At 42.4% G+C, this 20,292-nt stretch overlaps 1 protein-coding gene across 2 annotated transcripts in view; it reads right to left on the bottom strand.

The window, feature by feature from the left end:
- Window positions 1-5,955: 5,955 nt before the first annotated feature.
- The window catches only part of ppip5k1b (diphosphoinositol pentakisphosphate kinase 1b), a 28,143-nt gene continuing 13,806 nt past the window's right edge, over window positions 5,956-20,292 (bottom strand). For both annotated transcript variants that reach the window (XM_084477060.1, XM_084477061.1), the window contains 12 exons: window positions 19,974-20,197; window positions 19,386-19,513; window positions 18,967-19,081; window positions 18,222-18,329; window positions 17,707-17,823; window positions 17,112-17,252; window positions 16,580-16,694; window positions 15,026-15,187; window positions 12,860-12,922; window positions 9,050-9,187; window positions 8,353-8,466; window positions 5,956-7,319 (listed from right to left, as the gene is read on the bottom strand). In XM_084477060.1, the coding sequence (XP_084333186.1) occupies window positions 7,228-7,319; window positions 8,353-8,466; window positions 9,050-9,187; window positions 12,860-12,922; window positions 15,026-15,187; window positions 16,580-16,694; window positions 17,112-17,252; window positions 17,707-17,823; window positions 18,222-18,329; window positions 18,967-19,081; window positions 19,386-19,513; window positions 19,974-20,197 (1,517 nt within the window). In that variant the 3' untranslated portion in view covers window positions 5,956-7,227. The remainder of the gene's footprint in view (window positions 7,320-8,352; window positions 8,467-9,049; window positions 9,188-12,859; window positions 12,923-15,025; window positions 15,188-16,579; window positions 16,695-17,111; window positions 17,253-17,706; window positions 17,824-18,221; window positions 18,330-18,966; window positions 19,082-19,385; window positions 19,514-19,973; window positions 20,198-20,292) is intronic.

Here is a 20,292-nt window from a genome sequence, read left to right as displayed (position 1 = left end):
TTAACTCATTTGCGTTAGCTAAGATTAAATGTGTTTGACAAACTCTGGTGTTCAAAAAATAAATGTTGTTTTTTTGTGATTTGTTTGTTGGTTTGTTTTCTATCTAAATTAACTCATAGTGGCTTAAGCCACTATGGAGACTAGATTCATCTTCAGTTTTTCCAAAAGATTACTTTGTCATACTCCTCTACTAGTTCTATATATTACATGTAGAATTGTAGAAAGACAATACTTTTTAAGTTAATGTACTTGTGTACATGAAATACACAAATCTATTTGACAAAACAAGTGCCAAAACCCACTGTTAGTTAAACCACTGCTAGTTAACTCTAGTTGGTGGCAAACTTTCACAGTTATTCAAATCACCAAAATCTTTCAGATAACAATCAGAATCTAAAATTGCACAATCAGCAACTTGATTAATAGGTTTGTGTATGGTGTTTGATATTGTATTATTTTTATGTTCAAGTCATAGCATAATTTTCCGTAAGATAATATCTTTACCTTAATGTGCGAGCAACTGCTAGTCTACAGTGCTTCACGTTATTGTCTGGATTAATCCATAGGCAACACACGGTAATGTTACTTATATACAAAAAACTATAAATATACTGTCTTTTGTTGGGCAACTGTAGAAAGTGCCTGGTGTTAGCGCTTCTCAAGAAATACCATCCTATAGTATTTCCTGCCGGCGTTTACTGCTTAGCTGGTGCATGATGCTTGAAACCTAGCTCGGACTCTCCGAATTTAGTTCGGGAGTTGCATCTGGTTGACATGTTGACATTGTCGTCATTATAGGGCCTGCATTGGGCAACAGTGCAGTACAACAGATAGGTCATAGCCCTGTTTTGGCTGTATCCCATGAAAAAAGAAAACGCTGTTTGTGCCGGGCTAATGGGATTGTATACTTATAATAACTGCTGGCTGTGATGGTTTCTTTCTTTGAATAGCTTAAGTCATTGTCAAGGTCTTTGTTTTATGAATGTACTGCGTGTGTATATATATATATATATATGAATATATAAATATGTACATATATATCTATATATATACACATTTGTATAAATGCATATATATATATTTATACAAACACACACACAGTCCATTCTAACAATACAGATATACATGTTGTAATGGTAAATCATGATCGAGAAGGGATCGTTTGTTCTGTCGTGCATTTTAGACCATGAACATTTAAAGCGATGATACACAACTTCCCTGTCTCAACGACTTAATATAACGCCTGTCTTAAATATCACTGAGTGATGGAAAGCGAGTGACCTTCGACCGTATCATAGCACGGAAGCGTGCCCATCCCTGCCGGTGGGTGAATATTATGCGATGGAGTGAATTGCTGAGTTTGTATTTATTGGTTGCTTTCATTAATATGTATGAGATGGTGTGAAAGGAGGAGGCTCATATGTGCCTTTCAAGTGGTGGTAGGAGGCTGGGCTATTTTACAGCCTGCACGTCAGCCCATCCTGAACCAGGGACCGAACGCAGGGTAAACCCACTCAAATGAGTCACGTAGGAAGACCTTGAGGACCAACCAGTTCACACATTCACACTCTGCCACATGTCCCGCACCCGACACGTTGTATTCACAAGACAACAATTTGTTGATATTATTTACATTTCTGATGCAGATCTGTATCAGTAACGGGAGAGAAGAATGGACGCATTTGTCAATGATTATATTCAAAGCTATCCACAAGAACAGAAACAAACGTATATGAATGTTAAGAAGCGAGGATTTGCACCAAACAAGAATGCACTTTTTATGAGGGGAAGCTGTTTTGATGTTGGATGTGTTGTGTGTCATGGGATAAGCCCCGTGATGTGTTATTATTATAAATACTAAAGTTGGAAGATATGTGGCATGAACGCAATATTTTATATAAATACTGATTCTCCACAATTACCTCCAACTTGGAGTTACAAGACAGATGAAGGAATTGATTAACTTTAAATGAACAGTTATCAGTGATATTGATAATGGATGACCTTGAATGTGATCACAGTCATACAGAACAGAGTTATGGAAGGTATTAACAATAGTTATACAAATACATACTAAAGAGAGCTGCTTTTCTTTTCTTTTTAACAAGCCGATAACGACATTTCTGTGTCTTTGAAGGGTTTGTCTTCTGTTCTTATTGTATTGTGATTGTGAACAAGATATAGTTTAACTCTCTAAGCTTACACTGTCAAATGGTTTGTAGTCGGATCATTGACATTTAATGACTTTAAAATTACCTATACAAAACATTCTTCTCAGAGTTTGCTCTTTGTGGTTAAAACTTTCTGTTTACATAGCAATTGTTTCTGAGAGTTGAGGCTAGCTATGGGCCAGGCCGGGTTGAACTGACTGAAATAAAATATTCTTGGCTTGATACAGTCACCCCAACTTTAAAAAGGTTCTGAAAAGAAACAACTCCTCGTAAGCTCATGTTATTGCTGTTTATTATCTTTAAAACATTGCATGCCTCATTAATAAGGCTTAGGATCAATTAACTGAGGACTACTTCAAATAAACCAGCTTCCATTTTTCCCAAACAACTTGCTGGAGGGCTGGTTACCCTGCTTGGCCTACTGTACGAGTGTACTACAATAGATGAGCCAACATATCAACAAGTCTTTAAGACTTTTAGTAAAGACGTTGCACTTTATTCACGCTTCCCCGGTCAATACACTGTAATTAGCCTTTATGTACGCTACATATGGCGGTTCAAACAGAGATATTTTCCATTATGTCCAAGAGAGACCCAGGTGTGGCAAAGTATGAAGTGACCCAAGTTTTTCAATGGTGTATGGGGTGTATAATGTACAGGGAGAAAAGAAGAGGATCTGTTAAATTATTGTTTTTCAATGATTTCTTTCTTTCTTTTTAAGATGGTGGAATAAGTCTTGAAAGAGGTTCTATGTTGGCAGAATCCAAATCTTTGGTCTTAGGAACCTGTGACTCCTAGGGTATTGCTAGCTAGCTGTGAAATAATAATAGTATAAACAAAAATAGGCTATTTTTCTGAATGTAGGACCTGAATGTTACTGGATCAAAGCAATGAACGAGAATCCCAATCACAACCTTTTCCCAAAATATGATGTTATAGAACACAGAGGCCTGGCTGAAGTGTTGTGTCGGGTTCTGACTGGAACATCCACACGGTACATCTGTTAAGTGATGGTGGTTTCAGTTGTAACCCTACCTCCCAAAATAGTTTTTTCTGCTATTTCAGAAATCAAGTGTGATTCCGCAATGAATAATATTGTGACAGTGACGAGAGTACTAACTGCATCTGTAACATTTTCCTTTTCCTGAATATGACTTGAAGCACATGCAGACTAAAACATATTCAACAGTACATCTTACAAAAATCCCTGAAAGATGTTATCCTTCTTGTGATAGTTTCATTTTAGCTGATTTTAAATAAATGCTCAACACTGCAGAGCTCTGACACCAGATAGCGACACAAACTGCTGACTCAAACAACACAACATTCTGTTCAAATCCATGATCACGCCGACAGTAAATATAAGGAAACCAATAGACCACAACAGTGTCATTCGTCCATCTAACCTTTCTGCATGTGAAATATTTAGTTATATGCCTGAATGTGATAATTTAATTGAAATATCTATTTCAAGATATTTTAAAGAGGTATATTTGGAAGAAAAAAAAAGCTTATTGTCTTAACTGGCATTGAAATTGCCTAATATAATACTGGGCTGTGCTTTTATGGTTTAACCTATGAAAATGTTTAGAGGACGCTGTACTACTTGTAATTCTGTTAGTTTCTCATTTTGGACATTGTAATATTCTGTATCTCTGTCTCTCTTTCTCTCTTTATCTCAATTGTAAAACTAGAATTACTGCTGATTCATTGTAAAAGGGAACCAGCCTGGTGAAATAATCAATTAAAGTAGATTGAAATCCAAACTTGTCATTTGTGCTTCTCTTTCAACACTTTGCTACTAGTTACTATTATCTGTCTGCCAATGAGGTTTCCATGGAGACTGCCCTCACCTGACTCGATTGAACCCAGGTCCATCACTGCTCCACAGAGACGCCGGCGATGAATGGGTCGAAGGTCATAATTTACATTACAATTCACACAACATTCTCACTTTTTCTACATGGCATCATTAAGTTAGGTTTCCATGGAGACCTAACATAATGAGAATCAGAAAGAGAAAACGGGAGAAAAACACAAAATAAGAGTCAGTAAAATAACTGACTGATCATCAAACCAGACCATTAACCTCTAAAGTGCCACATGTTTCTCTTTAGCGAATTTATTTGAGGAATTTAAAATAAAAATTTACAAATGACATTTGCAAACCCTCTAGCCTTGCCTGCTCTACTATTTCATGCCTCTCTCTCTCTCTCTCTCTCTCTCTCTCTCTCTCTCTCTCTCTCTCTCTCTCTCTCTCTCTCTCTCTCTCTCTCTCTCTCTCTCTCTCTCTCTCTCTCTCTCTCTCTCTCTCTCTCTCTCTCGAGTGAGGAGACCATTCCTTAGCGTCGCTTGCTCGACATTGCCCAGGGAAACGAGCCCTTCTCTAGCCCCCCATGGTTTCCATGACGACTTATACGCTCCTTTCAAGTTTTGGGTGGAGGCGGTGGGGAGTTGGTGCATGCGTGTCTGTGTACTTGTTTTAATGCGTGTGTGTGCGCGCGTGTGTGTATGGGAAGACTGCCGACATGTAATTGCTGGCTTGCTGCCAGCCTCCCCTGTAACAGAGCTGTCTGTGCCTGGTTGGCAGACGAGTCAATGAGTATAATCCAGCTAGTCTGACGGCGGCTGCACCAGAGGGCGACTATTGCAGTGACAGCATAGGCGGGACAAGACTGCATTGGGGGATATTTTGGAGATACACGTTCAATAGTTCAGTCGACTTGGGGTAACTCCGCGATTCCATGTTATTGAATACTGGAAACTGACATTTCTGTAATCATATGTAATGGCCTGCAGTACACTAAAAGTGTACATCACCCCGTACGTGTAGGCCTACGTTACCTTATTTGTACATCACCCTGTATAGAATTGTCCTGTCTACTAAACCCTTTATGTGTAAATCACGCTACAGATCTACAAGCGTGTGTGAATGTGAGAACAGAGCACTCTGCTTGTGAGACAGCACGGCGGGGGACATATGCCTTTTGGCTTTGTATGACTCAGCTTCTTTTTTTTTTTCTCTCCACTCTGTCCTTTCATTCATCCACTGTTGCATACGTGAAGAGAAATACATCTGGGGACGTCGCCATGGCAACGTGTGGCAGCAAGGCAAGGAGGTGTGAGTCATCATTATTCTAGAGGCCCGGGAGAGGAGTGTGGAGGAGAGGAGGAAGAGGGGGATGAGAGCAAGTGAACAACGGCAGAGGCAGAGCTATTAGATATTGTGCTGAATTGTCATTGTTAAAAAAAATAAATATATATATATATATATATATATATATATATATACTGTATAAAATATAAACATATATGCACACATACACCTCCAAAAAGGCAGATGAGGCCAGAAACAGAACCCTTCTGCTTATAAATGACTATTTGCGAAGGAAGAATGCTTAATTAATTCACTGTTTGCTTCTACTCCATCAATGGTTTACGTTTGCTGTTATTCGAAAGTGCTACCCAACGTTGTTATGATCGAGTTGAAGGAGAGGAAAAGACGGGGAGAGGGAGGTTTAATAGCGCTATCAAAGGTCTTGGTTTGCGGAGCAGCAAGTGGCTGATGAGTCATAGGTTTTTAACACACACACACACACACACACACACACACACACACACACACACACACACACACACACACACACACACACACACACACACACACACACACACACACACACACACACACACACACACACACACACACACACACACACACACACACACACACACACACGTGTGGACCTTAAGAGACCAGAAAAACAACAACTATATTGCCAGTTTAGCCATTTTATCAAGCCCAGAGCCACCATCTATACACACACACAACTTCTTAAATAAGAATATAAATTACATAACAAAAAATTACATACACAAAGTCTTTTCAGCACATGAAATCAATATATAATATATAAATCTAAGGTTTCGCCGGCGACAATGAAAACAGCTAAATACAAGGTTGTCTATTGTTATCGAGGGTTTAATCTTGTTGAAAGAACAAAGGAACTCTCAGCAAAAGGTTGTGAAGTAGCAGCTGGAGCACTACTACTAATATTCTTGTGGGTTTGCTGCGGGGAAAGAATACTTAAAAAAAATGCAATATCCTGCATGTTTTTATCTGTGGCGAGATGTACCTTGAAAAGTTCATTTTTATTTTTGAAAAACAGAAAAATGTGATTTAGAAAGACAACATCAATCCGAACAACAAATGTGCTTAACATTTGAGCATTACTTTTCTTACCATAATATTACGTTTGAAGATACATTTGACGCAGTGGATTAAATTAGTCCCTACATCAGAGGCAGCAGCCATTTTGAGTAATTGCACTTTTAAAAATACATTAATACTTTGGTTATGACAGCAGATTGCAGACACATAATGACCTGTGAATGATATGTGGCTATTTAGCATACATTCAATCTACAATGGAAGGGTTGTCCCCATTATTGATACACCCCACTCTTTCTTTACAATCACATACTGTACATCAGTGTGGTTGGGTGTCTACAGTAGAAAGTGCGACAGTGGAATCCACACAGTATCCAGAGTTTAAACTGACCTTGTGTTTAAAACCTGTATCTACAGTGGATGGACAGCTAATAAAGTCAGAGAAGTAGACCAAGACGGAAATTAAATAAGTCATATCACTGTTAGTCCGGTTAAACATTAACGCCATCATCAACCACTTTATTGCAGCGGATAAACCAGGTCAATTATAGTGAATATACCATAACGTGTAAAACTTTACCCTTAATAAAGGCTTTATAACAAAACAACATTCATATTTGATATGTGAAAAATTGCATTGTGCGAAACCAGCATTAACAATGTGACAACAAGGCATGTCTGAGAATCTGAATGGTGTTGGTGGTTTAACAATTTGCTAAAATATTTTTTTATCAAATCAAAACTCTCCGGTTTGCTGTGTCCGTTTCACCTCGACAACACTGGCTGTGAACGAATGGCAGGGATTGGCTTGATTTGGGTTCTGCTCGTTGAATGCCTTCTAAATGTCCAACTTCTTTCCAGACAAGTCTGCAGCAGGACGAGGGTCTACTCACTGAAGCTGAAGTTCACCCCAGAGCTCTCTGTGGTCGGGGAGGAGGGCCCCGCACTGGACACTGCACTGGAGGGGATGCTACCATCTACACACGCACACGCACACACACACACAGTTACTAATCTCACACACAAGATCTACAAAATACCACATATGCTGTGTATCACATAATTTATATATTATATGATAATATATAATGTAATTATAATATAGCTATTATAACAATACTTAAATTTTATTACAGAAATGCAATAAAGTAAAATGGTACAAAGTAAAAAAAAAAAAAAAGCTGAAGTAATAGTGAAGGTGGCCGCTGTTTTCTTCCCATTTATCTTCTGTTCATCTATTAATCACTAACCCCAACCTTGCTCTTAATGTGGTGATCTTCAAGAACCCAGCCAGAGCATTCCTCTGGCTCTTGAGGTGGCATGAGGTCACATGATATTAAACGGACAGATGCTGCTTGCTGTGGGAATTCAACAGTCAAGGTCTGACCCCCCTGAAGATGAATGGCTTCCTGCTAAATGACATCTGCTTCTGTCTGCTTCAAGGTCATTCTGAACGGTACGCATCTTCCCTTGCAACTGCCTCATAATCACACAGCTATGGTGAGACACTGGAGACCCAATATGGCTGTGACCCACCCAACACCTAGGACCCAACCTAACACACCTGGGACCCAACACACCTCAGACCCAACCCACCTGAGACCCAACACACCTGGGACACAACACACCTGGGACCCAACACACCTGGGAACCAGCGAATATACCAGGTAACCAGCCAACATACCTGGTAACCAGCCAACATGCCTAGTTCCCAACATACCTTGGGCCAACCCAACCCAACACAATCTTTCTAGTGTCAGCCAGAAAGACTTGCATGTGATGTTTTGCTCAAGAAGGACCAGACAGTAGTTAACTGCCAGGGAGTTCATGGGAGTCACTTTCATTGTTTGATCTAACTTTAGGCTGACTGTGAGTCATTTTCTTTATTCCATGTTCATCTAAATTGGGGAAATTTGGGACAGTTGAGAGACAGCTGGATTGATCTCCTCACATGTGGGGGATCTATAAGAGGCCATCACTGGAAGGGTGCATGAGCATGAAGAGACTTACGCCACAGAGGTCGGCTGGGGGGTCTGAGGGAGGTCTCCGAGCCAGAGGAGGAGAGGGGCTGCTGGGGGCTGTACAGAGACGACTGGCTCTGGGAGTCAAACAGGGCTGAGAGAGCTGGGAGGAGCAGGAGGAGGCCACATTCAATATGAAACACATTACATTCAGTAGTACTGACATTTGCATTACTCAATTGGTTTTGGAGTTAATCACTAAATCACTTTCACTAAATCATCGTCGTAATTGCCAGCACTGCATTAACTTTGCACCGCCACTTTGGTCGCTTTCTACTCACACATACATTGACATAGAAAAGTCAAGATCAGTATTATAGTGGAATAGTGTGCCAAGACTTTTCTAGACAATAGTGCATATTGTTTTTAAGACAAGTAAAGTTCAAGTTAATTGGCTGTCAATCAAAACATTGAAACCAAGGAAAATGTATAACACATTTGATACCATATGGTATCAAATGGTATGGTACCATAGAACTGGTTCAGCAATACTATACATACATAGACATGTACACACGATACATAAACACACTCATACATACGTAAACATACCTATAAATACACACATGCATTGTGTACAGACATAAGTACACAAAAAAAAACAATTCAAAGCCTGACGCTGGCAAAGGTTTCAAATTCTGAAAGCAATTTATCTGCCAACCCGTGGCTTTGAGTCGTCAGCCTACCCTTCATGGTCTTGACGTGGGCCTCGCTGCTGCTCTCACACACCGTGTTCAGGAACTCGTCCACCTGCTTGAGGGACAGCGAGTTGTGCAGCGTCTCCAGCGGGTAGATGGAGGGCACCATGGAGCAGCCTTCAAAGCCTGCAGTCGGGGGAAGAGAGGGGCCAGGGAGGGGGGGCACACAGGAGGACAGACAAACAAAAACACAAACAAAGTTGCACCACCCCTTCCATCACTGATTGAATGAAAGAGTGGTGTTTGTAGCAGCGGTGGTGATGGTGATGATGGTGGTGACACAGCCTGGCTAGATCTGCTTGAATGTGTTTGCTGCTCTTGAGGGAGCGCATGGTGCTGCAGAATGGTGGCCTGTTTTAGTCTGTGGTGTTTTACCGACCGGTCTTAGCACCAACCCTGCTGTATGGGTGGAGCTAGAGGTACTACTATGGACCTTTCATTGGTTCAATCGGAATCGTTAGACATATCTGTCGTCTGACACAACTCCACGACAAACATTGGGAACATGGAAGCCGGCTTACCAAATACATATTCTACTCAAAAACTAACATGGCAATGGAGCTTCACCTTCAATGTTCTTAATTTTGGCTTGAATGAATGTTAATTTGTTACACACAAAGGACTCATAGAACCCCCATAATGACATAAATTAAACCAAAATTAAAACATAATCATCACATGCTTTATATAAATACAATTACAAGAAGAATTGCATCTTATTTGCAGTTTAGTCTAATAGAATATTTGCCGTCACTGGCAAGTATTGAGGTTAAACTCCAGACAAAATAAACTTTGCTACTCTCTCTACTAAAAAAATGGAGTAGCTCAACTCAGGGGACAGAACCCCCATGACTCGAGAACCCAGAACACACGACTCTCCCGTAAAATATTTTAATTTTTACAATACCCAAATAAAAACAAGACTGTGAAGATGACCCAGTTCAGAGATTTTTTAATCTGGAAGCCAGAAACATCTATGGGAGTACGACAGGATGCAGTGTGGTGTCCAGCCCGGACCTCCCACAGAGCACAGAGCACTTCATGTTGTCTCCCCCATATGTTCCCTTATGTTGCTTAAGTCAACATAAGGGTAATTCTATAAAAACCCATGTGGTCCTTATTTTATGATACTAGTAGATCCATTACACATGTATGTTCTATGCAAGCTTTTAATGATTAAAAAAATACTTCAGCGTTGCTTTTCAAGGCACAGCGAGCATAAATCACAGATAGAAGGTTCTTTAACATTTCTCTCTGCGCCCAAAAATGATTTAAAAAGGGCTGCGATCAATTGAACATGAGGTTACAGATAAGAGAAATGCCTGGTGAACTCTGAATGCATGCAAAGATAAACTGTTACAAGGGGAACGATGATTCCGTCAATAGGCACTGTGAAACACAGGACACAAAGAGAGGCGGTGCGGAAGACTTAACAATCCGCATTTCAGGACCAGCTGAAAAAAAAAGAATAAGGAAGAAGCCAAGAACGATGTGTAGCAATGGACTCTGGTATGCAAATGGAATTCACTGCGGCCTTGCATGGAGATGGAGGAGGAGGAGGAGGAGGAGGAGGAGGAGGAGGAGGAGGAGGAGGAGGAGGAGGGCTCTGCAGAGGGGCTGACTGTACAGGGATTCTGTGCCCTCCTGGCATGCAGCCACTAGCCTGTCCCTGAGGTGGTCTAGGGGCAGGGGAGCAGGAGGAGGGCCATCGCCCTCTCCATAGACAGATCGGTGCAGTTGCTCCCCAGACACCACCACCACCACCTGGCAGCTGGACTACCTGCCGCTCCTTTAGAGGCTCTGGGGGGAGATGGGGGAAGATGCAGCGGCATAGCAAGAAAGAAAAGGAAAGAAAAGGTCCAGGAGGAGGTCAAGGTGTGACCAAAGTCGAGGATGTGAGAGGAAAATGTTCTGGGCCAAAGAGAGACACTGCATGTATAACTGTGAGAAAAACGGAAGGGTGAAAAAAAACAACAGCATTGGTACTGCAGTATTACTCTTTACTGACATTAACTGTGTGCTTTGTTGGCCTTTCATGTGAATGGTGTGAACACACTCTAGAAGACCATCGGGCCTGAAGCACAACAATGCAATCACATTCTATGCAGAATTGCAACCCGCACAGTGGAAAAGCACAGAGTTCAAGTGTTGGCCGCAATTAGCATGAATAAGGAAAGCTGGAATCCCTGGGCCGATAATCCATACAAAGACTGATCAAAGGGCCTTGACAAACATTCCCTACACTCGAGTGGGTGTGCACGGATAAAAATCAGACGCACACTTCCTTTGATCACTTGAGGGATTAAACACTCCACCTACCATTTCACCAGTGGTCTCTGAGGAACAATTGAAGGAGAGATCTGACTGAAATCATGGATTCTCCAACAGTTGTGGATGGATGATTTATGCACATCACTTCCTAGTCATCCATTTTAACAAATGAGTAGGAGTAAGGAGATGATGGTTTTCATTCAGTATCAAGAACAACAAATGCCAAAATGTATAGCCTGAATGTGCTGTGTTCAATGATTCGCATTGATAGACTAGCATAGAAAGCAAGGGAGCTAGACACAATTTGGACTCAAGACCAAAAGTTTGGTCATTATAAATTCTAAATAATTCATTCTAAATAAACAAGTACCACAAAATAAACTAGTTGTGAAGGTCAACGTTCCAAGTTATCCCAATTCAATTTATTTGCAGATCGATTTGATCCATTTGTAATGCATGATATCACAGAGCTTGCATTTTGCTTAATTAATAAGCTAATTATATTTGCAAACAGCAGTAGTTGACGATTATGTGACCAATTACAGCAACATGAAAACTAACATATTCCGGCTGGCAGGTTTGCTGTTTGTACCTGTCTGAGCCTGATCATTGTTCTTCTTTCTTAGACCTCATGAACTTCCTCTTATTAGATTGCCATAATACAAACAAAGGTAGTTTTGGCCGGTTATTACACATCATAATCATGCTAGTATGTGGCCTACTAGAACATGGAGAGGTAAAGTGGTCTTGAAAGTGGTCTTAAGTTTGAGAACAGCTAGTGGTTACTTTAGAGAAAATACTAGTGACTAACTAGTAGCTTGCTTTAGATTACTTGCAAAAGTGGATTATTCTGATATGCTGTTGTAATAATTCAATATATTTAACATAAGACAAAACCTTAGCGCCCCCCCCCCCCCCCCCCCCCACAAGGCTACTCATAAGTAAATATCCATATAACTTAAACAGCCGAGCATCACAGGATCTATGGTTTAGAGTATTTGTCCTACATATAACACCATTATATGGACAAGGACAGAATATTGAATAAACATACACAAATTGTTGATAAAACAAATTCAGTTCACGGTCACTACCCAAGAGGGTCGCTCCATGTGTTAACACTAAGGTTAGCAACACTTCTACTCATGAACACAGCAGCAAGTGAGCGCACATGTCATACAGGAGCAGACACTTGTCTCCAGCCGTCCTGCAGAGAAGCGTTATGAGGATCAGGCACAACGGTGAGTGTTAGAGGAGGGGGTCAAAACCAACACAGGGAACAGATACAGGGAAGTGTCCTGTGAGATACAACATTAATGAGAACAAACAAAGAGAGAATTAAAAGGGTTCTTTGTGATATGAAATGCAATTACTGATCCATCATCAACAAAAAAATCCCCAAATCTCGAAAAAAAAACAAAGGAAAAAAAGTTTCCTTTTCCCCAGAAAAAGGGTCATGCAAGAGAAAGGAGAGACTGGAAGGGTGGACACATGAACGTAAAAGTAAAAAAATATAAGCAGACATACCATTAGTCGGATGCCTGGCAAACGACACAGAAAACCTCTTTACTGCCGGCATAGAGAACAGCTCTGAGGAAATAAGAAAGGTATGGTAGTGTTACCAGTGTGTGTGTGTGTGTGCGTTTGTGTTTGTGTTTGTCTGTGTCTGAGGCTAGGCCTGATGTTCCGGCGGTACTCCTCTTCAAGTTCTGAACAACAAGAGTTGCCGCTGTTTTTGTTTGTTTTGGGGTCAAATGAAAGAGTTTTCAGTTGAACGAGAAGGGTGGAGGAGACAGAAAAAAAAGGAGAGAAGGGTGGAGGAGACAGAACAAAAAAGGAGACATGGAGAGGCAGGGACACGTGGGAGATAAAAAACAAACAGCATACAGACAAGGAGACATAGAAGAAAAATGCAGAAAATTCGTCCATCCATCCCTGTATGAATATATGCATACGTAGCTGTATCCATTTCAATGTGTGTGTTTCATTTGAACAAAACGGGAGAGTATGGATGCAGTGAACCTGTAAATGCATCGTCAGTATGTGCGTTATGATGATGTTTTATGTATTTAATATGTGCGTTATGACGATGCGTTATGCATTCAATATATTGTACGACAATACGTTGCTGATTAGATATGTACGTTACGACGGATGGTTATGCATTCAATATCTATGGTATGACAATGACATAATTGTTTGAGCAGATGAGCAAATCTCCGATCTAGCGAACATTTGGAGGTGCAGCTGAGCTACAGAAACAAAACCAGGCTTTTCATTCCTTCCTGGTGCTGCCACAGGTCTGTAACCTACACCACCTGCTGCAGCTAAGGGGATCAACAGCAGGGATGTTCTTTTGTTGACAAGCAATGCATACAAACGGACACTAACTATGCAAATAATCACAATAATATCAGATGTATGAAAGCAGAGTCACTATCAGCATAGTGGATCAATAGTGGATCAATTGATTACCACTGCAACAATCGGGCGTCATTTTGCCTTTAACAACGGCGAAATGAGAGGAGATCCAGACTCCTTTTTTTTATAGCAACTGCCTTATTATTTTCTGTCCAGGCGCCTTTTTTTTGTGAACCCCTAACTGTTGCCTAGACAGCAAGGCTGTATATGACGTCATTTCATTATTGATATTGGAAGCATGATCCCTGCCGCCACAGTACCCAGCCTTATAGCCATAGTGACCTCTGGTGGCCAAGTTGGGGAGCACAGGTTAATTTTCTGCCTTGTCATATGGCCTTCTATTCCATCAGGTAGAGGTTTCATTAATTCATAAATGAATTGACTGTATAAAGCAGTTCTTCATACCATAATCAAGCATCCTTATATAACCCTGGTATACTTGGTAAAAAAATACAAAACTATTTAACCAAGGGTCAAACTGTGACACACAACTATTGAGAAGTGGATAATTGATCCTGAAAGCACATTTGTTTCCCAGATAGCATTGTGAGTTAATTTGAGTTAATGAAAGTAACAAATCATTCCAGACAGAAAAAATATTTTGTTGTAGATTATGTTTCAACAATACCCTAGACCCTACAGCATGCAGTGTTGTGCACGGAAACAAGAAGAGAAAACGCAAGTACAAATTTTGAGAGCCAAATAGTGCAGTGCTTAAACAACATGCTACTCAGTGAACCCATGCAGACCCAACAGCCAGCATGAAACAAACGCAGAGCCCACAGTCGGAAGGGGAGGGGAGGGGGGAGGGAGGGGAGTGATGAAACAGTTTGAAACGTCTCATTTGCTTCCCAAATTAGAAGCAAGGTTCAAATGAGGAGGAGGAGGAGGAGGAGGAAAAAGAATGACGGTCCTTTGGAATAATCAAAATCAAAAGTCCCCTGGCCAAACGGCACAGGGAAAATTAAAGATTCTTGAGTAGCATCACAGGGAACCCCAAGTCTCTTCTCAAGGGGAGTGAGAGATGAAGAGGACGAAGAAAAAAAAGACACCAGACAAAAAAAGACCACTTCCAAACCCCATTTCGAGTCGTTCAAGCAGTGATATTAGGTGGGGAAAACCCGCTCAGTCGCCGGCAGTAAACAAAACAAAAAAACAATACAGAAGCAATAAATAAATAAATGAATGGACTGAGACGGAAATATCTGCCCTTCCCAGAGGAGGGAGGGAGGGAGGAGAACAGAGAGCAGTGAGGCGCTAAGAGGAACATACCGAACATTGCAATCTGGCATGGCAGGCTGCCAGGGGAGAGCGGCGGTTTGCGTTGGCTGTGGTGGAGTTGGAGGTGGTGGGTGCGGACGTAGTCCCGCAGGTTGGGGGCGCTAGAGGACACCCCGAGGACAGAGGCACTGAAGAGGCCAGAGCAGAGAGAGCCTGTTGGGGGGGGGGGGAGGTGGGGGAGGGAGGGAGGAGGGGCCGAGTGGTGGGGGGTGTGCAGGATGGGGTTGGGAGGTGTGATATTGGGCGTCTGTTAGTTTTCGCCGCACACCAGTCATTATTATTATTAATAATGCTGTGTGTGTGTGTGTGTGTGTGTGTGTGTGTGTGTGTGTGTGTGTGTGTGTGTGTGTGTGTGTGTGTGTGTGTGTGTGTGTGTGTATGTGTGTGTGTGTGTGTGGTAAAAAGTGAATGTGAACATTTGATTTGTAAAAGGAGGCATGTGGAATGTCTAACAAAGTACCCATATTAGAACTTGTATTAGTATGCATGCATATGTATGCATTACTATGAGTTTTTATTCAAACTAGGCAATGATATACGTATATATATATATATATATATATATATATATATAAATAAATAAATAGATATATCAACCAATGCCCAGGACCTAAGATCAAAGGCTCTGGCCAGAAAAGCAAATGGTAAATTTAAACAGACCAAAAAAAAAACATTGCAATCATGAAGGGGAGAGAGAGAGGTAAGGCAGAGAATTTCCTTCAGGGACTTGATTTGAGGAGAGTTTTCTCGCATGCTACCTGCTGGTACACTGACCCAAACCCGTAATCCACAGATAACAATCAGATATTCGTACATTGAATCTGCATTGTGTGTATGCGTGGGTTAGCTTCGAAGTCTTCAATGTTTGAGTCTACCAATAGAAATGTTGGACGGAAACGGGCAGCAGCTGCCTGAATGAAGGTTACCTCTGTATAAGCCTACTTAATGTGTCTAGTGCCATCCATGTGACACCAGATACATTGCAGTTGGCTCTGGCACTGTGACCTCTACATAGTCTGGGGCAGGCCCCCCCCCCATCCCCGCCGCCTACCGGTCCTCTGCTGCTACACTATGATGTCATGGAAGATAAGCAGCTGCCAGCTAGCAGCAGTAGGGGCCAACAGTACAGGCTGACAGGGGACGGAAGAGCGGGAGAAAGAAGGAAGCAGACAGGGAGGCAGAAAGATGGTGGAAGAAGAGAGAATGAAAAGAAAAAGTAAAAGAAAGAAAAGAAAAAAAGAAGAAGGGGGACAAACTGAACAAGAGAGACAAAGACAGAAAAACAAAGATGGAGAGGAGTGAAATGAACAAACTAAACTAAAAGACAGAAGGACGTGAAGAGAGACAGGAGACCAAATAGGGAACAGGGAGCAACACAAAGGGAGGACCAGAGGGAACCGAGCTACTATGCATGTGTGAGTGCTGCCGAGGTGTTTCTGTGGTTGACAAAGGACACGCACGTGCACACACACGCCCACACACACACACACACACACACAATCATACACATTGAAATGCACATACACTTACGCACACACTCCTTACCTAGTCCGGAAGGGGGGTGGATGTCGGGGGAGTTGCGGGAGACAGAGGGGAAGAGCCGGTGGGAGGGTAAAGAGGAGCCTTTTGCGGGGTGTGTGGGGGACGACTCGGAGAGCACCTGGGTGATGGGAGATGATGATAATAATAATAATAATAATATGGGCAATATGCTTTATCCGTTAATATTTAGTCATTTCCCTTTTCATCAAAAATGACTTACTGTGTGAGGTGAGGCTGAGAACAACCAAAGCAAGCGTTCAATATCAAAGAAGCTCCCAACAGAGTTACCGTGCCGCACAACCAGGGTTTAACAACAACAACAGGAGCGGATTCGGAGTAGCCATAGGAATCTTTTTTTCCTTGTCAGGAAACCTTATAAAGCAGATTTTTTTTAATGACAGATATAGAAAAGAAAAGGAGAAGGCCTCACTTCCCTGTGTATCTTGTTTACCACCGTGCCACATCACAGTGCGTGTGTTGGCCCAGAGACACACACTACGCTAGGCTAATGACGCTAAAAACTGGCCCGGTATACCTCCATGGAGCCCGTCTTGCGGCTGCGGATCATGGGGGAGCGCCTCTGGATGCAGATGGGCTCGGTGAGAGGCAGGGCCTGGTCGGTCTGGTCCTGGGACAGGTCCTCCAGACTGCCCTGGTTGGTCTGCTTCTCTTCGTTCTGATTGGCCACAAGGTTACACAATTAGAACATAGAGAAGATTAGACTCAGACAGCGGTCAGCGTCACATTAGAGTCTCTTAAACATATTGTTCGTGATACTTTATTTTAACCCTGAAGGAAAAATATAGTCACAATTGCTCTGGTCAAGATAAAAAAATGATAAAAGCAATAAAGAATGGAAAATAAAGTAAGAATATACAGTCACAAATACACATCTGAAATATAAAACATGCATAGAGACAGAATAATGTGCATAAAGATATATACAACTATGACTTAAGTGGATCAAATGCTGGGACATTGAACATTCAATTGTTCAATGTCCAATTGTTCAACTCCATTGAAATACGACAATTGCACATTGATTATGGCACATTGGCCAATATGTAATGAAAAAAATATAATAGGCATCAGAGATGAAGCACAGATATTCAAAGTGCATGAACACACACCTCCGAGGAAGCAGGCCGGAAGCCAAAGCCCATAGGAACGTTCTCCTCATCCTCGCAGCCCTTCACCCCCGGGCTGAAGTGGAGCTCGACGTGGAACCGCTCCTCTGAGGACGGGTCCTGGTCCCCCACACACACAAAACATCTCATTAGATGTTCATAAGCTGTCGCTGTGCCTTATTTTCCTGAGCCGCTCATAGGTGGATTTTTATGGGTAGGAACACAAAGACTTGTGCGCCCGTTTTCAGTGATTTGCTTTCGAGTGATAAAACATGCAGTCCCTGATGACGTCACGATGTAAAGCCCGTATGCCCATTTACATTGGAGGTTTGCGAGTCAAGAATTACCTCGTAAAGAAATAAACATTGGCGTCACTTCTTAACTGACAAATAAAAAAAGGAAGATCGTTTTCCACAATGAGCTCTCTCCATGAAAGATAATTCAAATTCTGTGTTTGTGTGTACATAAGGGGGTCAATGTGTGTGTGTATAGATATATACATAGATGTATGACCAAACCTTGTTATTGTCTTCATACAGCATTATTACTATCTGAGTCATGTAGTTGAGTTCAGACACAGCGCTCAGGTAGTCCATAGCCTGCTTCCACTGCTGGTCCTTCACCTCCTAACACACACACACACACACACACACACACACACACACACACACACACACACACACACACACACACACACACACACACACACACACACACACACACACACACACACACACACACACACACACACACACACACACACACACACACACACACCAGAGTGGGGTGTGGTGATTCTTAATGCAGAGATTGGTGAATGGTGATTGGAGATCTTTCACATTGGTGTCACATTAGGGCCAGTAGGCCCACTTTTCATTCAAAATATAATTCTTATAAAAGGGGCAAATGAGGGCAATGCTAAGAATGAGGCTCTGTTACATTCAGTTCAAAAAGGTTGTGATGTCAGTGAAAGGGCAAGCATAAAAAATTATTTCAGAAGTAAAGTGAGGGATTCTTCACTGCTCATTTTGGCATTCCTGCCAATTTACTGATGTGAATAAACACCACGTTATTCGACATAAAAACATTAAAATGCCTGACCTATCTTTTATGAGGAGTGTCCTGTAACACGATAAAAGCATGGCGTATGTATTACAAGCATTGCCATTTAACAAAATAAAAGCCTGAGAGAGCTTATATGAGCATCGTCCTGTAATAAATGTGTGTTTTTGGACGTATTCTATCCGTTTATGCTCCACGTACGTCGAGCAGTCCTCCGTAGCGGAAGACGCTGAGCAGGGAATGCACGTGACTCTCGCTGGTGAAGTAGAGGCGTGTCCTGACGTGGCGCCCAGGGGACATCACACCACGGGAATACCTGGAGGGGATGGGGGAGAGGAGAGACTCAGCCAGCGGGCGGGCATTCTCACACACACACACACACACACAGTCTAAAAGCACAATCACACACACTATAGGAGACCCACACATACTCTCTAGTCATCTTTGTTAATGTGTGTGGGATAGGACCCCTTTGTGAAAGTATGTACACAAATGCACACAATCCCACTCTACACACACAGACAATCACTCTCCACACCCACAATTCCACTCGTTCCCTCTCGTGTATGTGCGTGCGTGCGTGCGTGCGTGTGTGCGTGCGTGTGTGTGTCTGCCCTTACAGTGGGTGCAGCTTGTTCACAGCCTCGTCCTCATGGGTCCTTTGCAGGTCCAGCTGGATCTTCTTCATCAGGGGGACGCAGAAGGCCTGCGCTATGTCCAGCTTCTCGGCCTTACTCAGACCGTACTCCTGCCAACACACACAGCCCTCAGGTCAGCACACGCACTGCTTAGTAATACTACTAACTAACTAACGGTAGCCCTCGTCTGGAGACCAACCAGAGAGTTAAGAATGTGCCTCTTGCTAAGGTATACCGCAGGAGCCACCTCGTCTGAGCTCAATACGTCACTGTGTGTGTGTGTGTGTGTGTGTGTGTGTGTGTGTGTGTGTGTGTGTGTGTGTGTGTGTGTGTGTGTGTGTGTGTGTGTGTGTGTGTGTGTGTGTGTGTGTGTGTGTGTGTGTGCGTGCGTGCGTGCGTGCATGTGTTAGGTGTGAGTGAGTTAGGGTTTTGAACATAAACTGTATTATTTCTTGCATTTTATTGCTCATTATTTTGTTACTATTATTTTAACAAGTTAAATATATCTACTTTTTTCTGTGTCTGTGTAGAATGTGGGAGTGGGTAAGGGAGTGAGTGGGTGAGTGTCACCTGTGGTATGACGATGTCGGCCAGGGCGCGGGACAGGCGGAACAGCTCCAGCGTGTCCTCCAGGCCCAGCGAGGCGTTGTGGATCACGTCGTACTTGACGCAGTCGTAGATGTCGGGGATCTTGCTGATGTCGTAGCGGCCGCTCTTCATGCGAAAGTCCCTCTCCAGCTTGGACCAGCGCTGCAGCATCAGCTCCAGGGTCTCACTGTGGTACAGCTGCAGGTCTGGGGACGGACAGACAGACGGATGGACGGACAGACGGGGGACGGACACGAGTGGATCATGAGTGTTTTGGTTCTGGTTGCCGTGGCAACCAACT

This window comes from Micromesistius poutassou, assembly GCF_964030765.1.
Source record: "Micromesistius poutassou genome assembly, chromosome: 13".
NCBI classification, from domain to species: domain Eukaryota; kingdom Metazoa; phylum Chordata; class Actinopteri; order Gadiformes; family Gadidae; genus Micromesistius; species Micromesistius poutassou.
Note: the sequence above shows the minus strand (reverse complement) of the source record. Positions and strands in the feature narration are given on the sequence as shown.